The following is a 6,427-nucleotide window of genomic DNA, read 5'->3' as shown; positions in this document are numbered from 1 at the left end:
AAAAAAAAAAAAATGGAGGGACTGGGAATGTGGCTTAGTGATAGAGTGCTTGCCTTGCATACATGAAGCCACCATAAACAGAAAAGGTCAGAAGTGGTGCTATAGTGGTGCTGTGGTAGAGTGCTAGCCTTGAGCACAGAGAGGCTCAAGGACAGCACCCAGGCCCAGAGTTCAAGCCTCAGGACTGGCAAAAAAGAAAAAAGCAGAGAAAAAGAAAATACAAGTAGGAAAGAGATAGAACAAGAATATCAGAAGATAAAAAGGTGCAAGACCTATGAAGTAATAGGTGTCCAGGTTGAAAGCCAGCCCAGGTAGACAAATCCAAGACACTTATCTCCAAATAACCAGAAAAAAGCTGAAAGTGGAGGAGTGGCTCAAGTTGGTAGAGTACCAGCCTCGAGTCAAAAGGCTGAGAGAAGGCAAGACTCAAAGTTCAAGCCCCAATACAAAAAAAGCCAGGGGGCTGGGAAGGTGGCTCAGTGGTAGAGCACTTGCCTTGCATGCCTTGCATACCATATAAGCAAAAAGAAAAAAGCCGGAAGTGGCACTGTGGCTCAAGTGGTAGAGTGCTAGCCTTGAGCTGAAGAACTGAGGGACAGCGCCCAGGCCCAGAGTTCAGGCCCCACGACCCCCCCCCAAAAAAAAAGAAAGAAAAGAAAAGAAACAACAACAAAAAACAACCCATATGCAGTTGTCTCATGCCTGTAATCCTAGCTATGTGCAGGAGGTTGAGATCTGCCAGCCCAGGCAGGAAAAATGTGTAAGATTCTTATCTCCACTAAACTACCAAAAACAAATCTAGAAGTGGAGTTGTGGTTCAGGTGATAAGTACTAGCTTTGAGCAAAAAGCTTAGGAACAGAGCCAGGGCCCTAAGTTCAAGCCCCATGACCAGCACACACACACACACACACACACACACACACACACACACACACAAAGGAGGATGCCCAAGAGCAAGGTTGAAGGTGGGAGAATCTAGTTTGGATCAGGCAGAGGTCGGAGTTGCAAGCAGTAGAGCTTGGAACATCGGAGAACTTCATAGCACTCAAAGCTCCAATTCCTGCTCTGTAAATCAGAGATGCAGCAAGGGTCTCCGTAAAAGCATCTTGCATTGCCCTAAAAGCCAAAGACCTGTTGCAGCCTAGGTCAGGTGGCCAGTGGGTGGGGATGCCAGGGCCCCGGCCATGCTATAGGGCCTCTGTCTGCAGGATTACAGCCCGCTCCCATGACTTTGGTGTTTGGCTGCCGATGCTCCCAACTCGATCATCTCTACCGCGACGAGGTGCGGGACGCCCAGCTGCGCGGGGTGTTTGGCCAGGTCCTCACGGCCTTCTCCAGGGAACCTGGAAGCCCCAAGGTACGAGCCGATGAGGACAGTGAGGCCCAGGCCACCCCGACTCCACGCACCCCCAGACCGAGGCCTGAGTTCTCCCCAGCCCCTCCAGTCGGGGCGCGGCCCTTGGACCCCGCCCCGGGTGACACGGGAGGGTGGCGGGAGCCTTTTCACAGCCGGGACCGCCCCTTGTCCCGCCCGCCCCCCAGACCTACGTGCAGGACATCCTACGGACCGAGCTGGCGGCTGAGGTGCACCGCGTGCTGTGCCTCGAGCGAGGCCACATGTTTGTCTGTGGTGACGTCACCATGGCGACCAGCGTCCTGCAGACCGTGCAGCGAATCCTGGCCACAGAGGGCGACATGGAGCTTGACGCTGCGGGTGACGTCATCGGCGTGCTGCGGGTAAGGGGCGGGACCAAGGAGGCTCCAGCGTGGGCGGGGGAGGGCGTGGCCTAGGCCGGGCCGCCCCCAGGAAGGCTGCAGGGTGGGCATTCCGGCCTGGGGGGCTTCTGGCCCGCTGTGCACCCGGGGTTAAGTCACTCTGACCGCTTTCCCCCACAGGATCAGCAACGCTACCATGAAGACATTTTCGGGCTCACGCTGCGCACCCAGGAAGTGACAAGCCGAATACGCACCCAGAGCTTTTCCTTACAGGAGAGGCAACTGCGGGGTGCGGTGCCCTGGGCATTCGATCCCCCGGGCCCAGACAGCCCAGGCTCCTGACAGCCTCAGGTTTCCCACTCAGTTCCCAGAGAAGGGCTTCCACAGTCCCGTCTGCTGACCAGGGCCCGCCACCTTTCTCTACCATATATCTCCTGGTGCCTGTCCCTAGGCTTTGGAGATTCAGCTTCATTCCCCTAGAGAGTAAGTGACATGTCTCCTTTCTCCAGGCCCGGTTCCCCCGGCTGGGGGCTGGGGGCTGGGGGCTGCGTAATCGAGAAATCCCAGCCTACTGCTACCTACTTGGTGTGCTTTAGGTGAACTGTAGAATACCTTACTACTCTCAGGAGTATCTTAACCTTTAAAGCTTATATCGAAATCATTGAAATATTTATTGTTGAAGATATATGTTTAGGTGCCTAGCCCCACCCCTGTGGATTACACTCAAAAGAATAAAAAGAAAGCCAAGTTATGCGTTTCAACTTGTACAGACACAGGAGGTGGTAATTCTTTGACAGCCAGTCCCACACAATTCCATGTGAACTAGCACTCCACAGACAGCCAATCACAGGCTGTTCTTGCTCTTGATTGAGAAAGCAGGTGCAGCCATCAGCTGCCAGGAGTGGGGCACGCCAGAAACTGCCATCATACAAGATGTGCAACACAGCCACAAGCAATCTTTACTGCTTATTTCACACAGGATGAGGAGCTCCACCCACTTCCTCAGACATCTCAGCAGTGCTAAAGTCCAAAAACATCAGCCTACTCTAGATTTTCCACTCACAAGTCACCCGCCCACCTCCCTCCAGGCCCATGGGAACCTGAAAGGGAGGCCAGCAGGAAGAACTTCCTGGTCTTTCAGATCAGGGTAACTCATGGCTTCCTTAATGCTGAATTTGGCCTCTCCCTGTGACCTGGCCCGGCCTTCCACCGGCCTTGCACCTGGAGGATGATCAGGGACTTCTTCACAGGCAACTACTCCTGCCAGCCATTTGAAGCTGTCTCCTTGGCCCCTTTGTGTGGGGACCATCTCTAAGATTGGTTTCCCTGTCATACAGTCATCACCTCTCCTCTTTCTCTCTTCACTGGGGCAAGTTCCTCATTGATCCCCAGGTCTTGCCCAACAAAGCATCCTGGGCATGTTAGTCTGTTGGCAGGTAGCTCTAAGATGGCTCCATGTGTCCTTCCATGCCACCCCATCCAATCAATTCCCTGCAGCTGGAGAAATGAGAAACCTGGAAGAGGAGGAGGAGGAGGTTTGTATGCATATTTGTTAAGCATCTTAGGAGACAGGTTGTAGAGATGACCACCTTCACCTCCCCAAAATTTAACCAATGTTCTGGTTTTCCCCCCACCTAGCGTCAAGCCAAGTTTCTACCCCTCCCTTCCCTTCCAAAGCAGGCAATACTGACCTGAAGTGTCCTCTCAATCCGTGCAAGGGACCTGGCCAGACTCTTTCTTGGTGTCTGTTGTCTCCTGAAATGTCCTAGGGAACAGACTCGGGGCCCTCTGAGTTGCCCACTGCTGTCTGGGACTGGAGGCAGGACTGGAGCCTATGACAAAAATAATCAGCTGGGCAATGTTACGCTGTCCAACATCCTTGCCCTCTCCCTTCCTCACCATCACTGGACCAGGATGGCTTCTCATCGTCAGGTGAGGCTGGCTGTGAGGGGCTGGACCAGGGCCTGGAGGGAGAGGAGGTCGAAGCCTCCCCCCACACTTCTTGCTGCTGCTGCTGCTGATGAAGCTAGATGGAGGAAGAGAAGTGAGAGACTCCCTCCTGCCTAAGGAGAGCAGAAGCCCCTGGATACTTCCTTGGACCCTAGCCCCAACCCCTCCTCTCCATTTCATTCCCCTGCTTCTTCCTCACTGTTCTCTTTCAGACACCCCCTTCACTCACCTGGTGTAGGTAGATGGCATGAAGACTCATTTCCGCAGAAGCCAGCTCTGGGAGCTGGGCCAGCTTCTGGCTCCCAGTGCCACCTGGGGACACACAGCTGGAACACAGAATACAACTGGTCAGGAGACACACCCCTTCCCCTGGGAGAGCCCGGCTACCAGTCTCCTTCCAAATTCCCTCCAGCTTGATCTGGGAGGAGGAATGCCGGCCCAGACTCCCTTGAAGCTCAGGCTTCCATCCCTTACCTGGAGTCCTGGCCCATGCGGGAAAGGGAAGCAAGGAGGCTGGCTGTGGCAGCAGCTGGACAGGAGGTTGTGGGGCTCAAGTCCCTTGGGGGCAGAAGGGGGTTCACCAAGAGGTTGGCCAGGAAGGCTTCCGGCTAGACAAAAGAGAGGAATCAGAAGAGGGGAGGAGAAGGGAGGAGGATGGAAGCAGCCTAGAGAAGGCAGGAGAGGCTGAGGTAAGGTGAAGGTGAAAGGCAGGAGGGCTGGGTGCAGGTGGCTCACGCCAGTAATCCTAGCTACACGGGAGGCTGAGAGTTGAGATTGTGGTTCAAAGCCAGCCCAGGCAAGGAAAGTCCGTGAGACTCTTAGTTCCTATTAATCACCAGAAAACCACTGGAAGAGGCGCTGTGGCTCAAGTGGTGGAGTATTTGCCTTGAGCTGAAGAGCTGAGGGACTCAGGCCCAGAGTTCAAGCCCCATGACCAACCCAAACAAACAACAACTAAAGAAAGGCAAAAGGGTCATCCCAAGCCTGGCACTCACCAGAGGTGAGGTGCAGTTGCTGAGCACCCCTGGGGTTGGGGGGCTGCGAGCTGAGGTAGCACCCCAGGCAGCTGCATCTTGTTGTACCCGGCCCCGAATCTGCCCAAGAAACTTGGAGCTGTGGCCCGGGGGGCGCCACTGAGGATGTGCCAAGGAGAAGCGCATCAAGGAGAGTTCTGTCTTTCCATCCTCAGCGCGTTGAGACAGTGAGGCCTCTGTCTGACCCTCGGAGAGCCACTGCAATCAAAGACAGTCCTTTTTGGTGCCGGGACACACCAAGCTTCATGGGATGGGTGGGACAGGAAATCCTGCCCCTTGTGCTAGATTAAGGGAAACTGGGACTTGCTCAGGACCACCCACTTACAGCAACCGGTGCCTTCCATGCCTTGCTCCCCTGTGCAGACCCAGCTTCCCAAGAGCCCCACAGCCCCATCCACTGCCCTGTCCCCTTTATCAGCTTCTCTGGCAGTCTTTCCTTCCATTCACTGTGGTTTCTGTGCTGGGAACTCTGTAAAGCACTAAAGACCCGTATCTATGCCAATTCTCTCGGAAAGCGGGACACTGGCTGCTGCTACTGTTCTCACCTGTTGAGGAAGCTAAGGCACACAGAAAGCAAGTCACAGGTGGCAAGCCATGGAGTTGGGGTTGGAACACATTGGGTGAGACAAACGCCTCCTGGCCCTTTCAGGAGCAGGGAAGGGCTCCTACCTGAGGATGGCCGTGGCGCTTCACATCCATGAGGGCGAAGGAACAAATGTCCCCAACGCCAGCCACATCCACAGTGAAGTGGTGGAAAAAGTCGATAATCTCTAGGGCACGGGGGTGGAACCAGAAGAGCAGAAACAGTGGGGTGAGAAGTGGGGACAGCAGCTCCTCCAGGAGGGAGACCTGAGGAAGCGGGAGCGAGGCTGAGCAGAGACTAGGAGGGGTCCCCACTAGTGATCAGGGTTGCCCCCTCCCTGCCCAGAGCACTCAAAGGCAGGAAGCCCTATCCTTTTTCTTTTGTGCCAGTACTGGGGCTTGAACTCTGGGACATGGGCGCCGTCTCCTTAGCTTTTTCTGCTCGGGTTGATCCTCTACCACTTGAGTCAACATCTCCACTTCCAGCTTTTTTTTTTGCTAACTAATTGGAGCTCAGAGTCTCTTGGTGATCCCCAGATTCCAGCCACCTGAGTAGCTTAGAGGCGAGAGTCACTTGCCCCTAGCAGAAAGACTTACATCATCCAGTCTCTCCTTCGGTACCCTTGAGCCATGGCTTGTCTGGGACAGATTCCCCGCTGCCGGGGCCTCTCCCCAGACCCCGCTCTCCCGGCCTCCTCACCCCCTGCAGCCCCACTGCCCCCGCAACCCCCTCACCGCTCGATACTGCAGCAACTGCGCCATCTGCCGGTAGGCGCTGGCCCTGCCGCCCGCGCCGGGCTGCTCGGGCTGCTCGGGGAGGTAGTGCATGTGCGCCAGGGCTGCCTGCAGCAGGAGCTGCGGGGGGCGCCCCTGGCCTTGCTCTTCAGGAATGAAAGACCTGCGGGGAAGGGGGGGGGGAGGGAGGACAGCGGTTAGGGGGAGGGACACGCGGGAAGGCGAGGGCCGGCTCCGAGGAACGCCCCACCCACCGCCAGCACTCCCCGGCTCGCACCTGGCCACGGTGGCCACGACCCCCAGCGCGGTCATGGCGGTGAGCACGTGCTCCACGGCCAGCACGTCCTCGTCGTAGACGGTGAGCACGAGCAGCGCGGCGAAGAGCGCGCCCGCGAAGAAGACGAGCTGG

At 56.2% G+C, this 6,427-nt stretch overlaps 2 protein-coding genes across 2 annotated transcripts in view; one reads left to right on the top strand and one right to left on the bottom strand.

Annotated features, from left to right (window-relative positions):
* The window catches only part of Nos3 (nitric oxide synthase 3 (endothelial cell)), a 23,858-nt gene extending 21,374 nt beyond the window's left edge, over positions 1-2,484 (top strand). The window contains exons 24-26 of the mRNA XM_013027245.1: positions 1,210-1,358; positions 1,544-1,738; positions 1,898-2,484. Of these exons, the coding sequence (XP_012882699.1) occupies positions 1,210-1,358; positions 1,544-1,738; positions 1,898-2,059 (506 nt within the window). The 3' untranslated portion in view covers positions 2,060-2,484. The remainder of the gene's footprint in view (positions 1-1,209; positions 1,359-1,543; positions 1,739-1,897) is intronic.
* A 62-nt stretch (positions 2,485-2,546) lies between these two features.
* The window catches only part of Atg9b (autophagy related 9B), a 9,942-nt gene continuing 6,061 nt past the window's right edge, over positions 2,547-6,427 (bottom strand). The window contains exons 7-15 of the mRNA XM_013027219.1: positions 6,296-6,423; positions 6,019-6,181; positions 5,371-5,550; positions 4,663-4,899; positions 4,142-4,275; positions 3,897-3,993; positions 3,617-3,743; positions 3,409-3,549; positions 2,547-3,231 (exon numbers count right to left, since the gene is read on the bottom strand). Coding sequence (XP_012882673.1) covers positions 3,422-3,549; positions 3,617-3,743; positions 3,897-3,993; positions 4,142-4,275; positions 4,663-4,899; positions 5,371-5,550; positions 6,019-6,181; positions 6,296-6,423 — 1,194 coding nt within the window. The 3' untranslated portion in view covers positions 2,547-3,231; positions 3,409-3,421. The remainder of the gene's footprint in view (positions 3,232-3,408; positions 3,550-3,616; positions 3,744-3,896; positions 3,994-4,141; positions 4,276-4,662; positions 4,900-5,370; positions 5,551-6,018; positions 6,182-6,295; positions 6,424-6,427) is intronic.

The sequence above is a fragment of the Dipodomys ordii genome, unplaced genomic scaffold (assembly GCF_000151885.1).
Source record: "Dipodomys ordii isolate 6190 unplaced genomic scaffold, Dord_2.0 Scaffold101, whole genome shotgun sequence".
NCBI classification, from domain to species: Eukaryota; Metazoa; Chordata; class Mammalia; order Rodentia; family Heteromyidae; genus Dipodomys; species Dipodomys ordii.
Note: the sequence above shows the minus strand (reverse complement) of the source record. Positions and strands in the feature narration are given on the sequence as shown.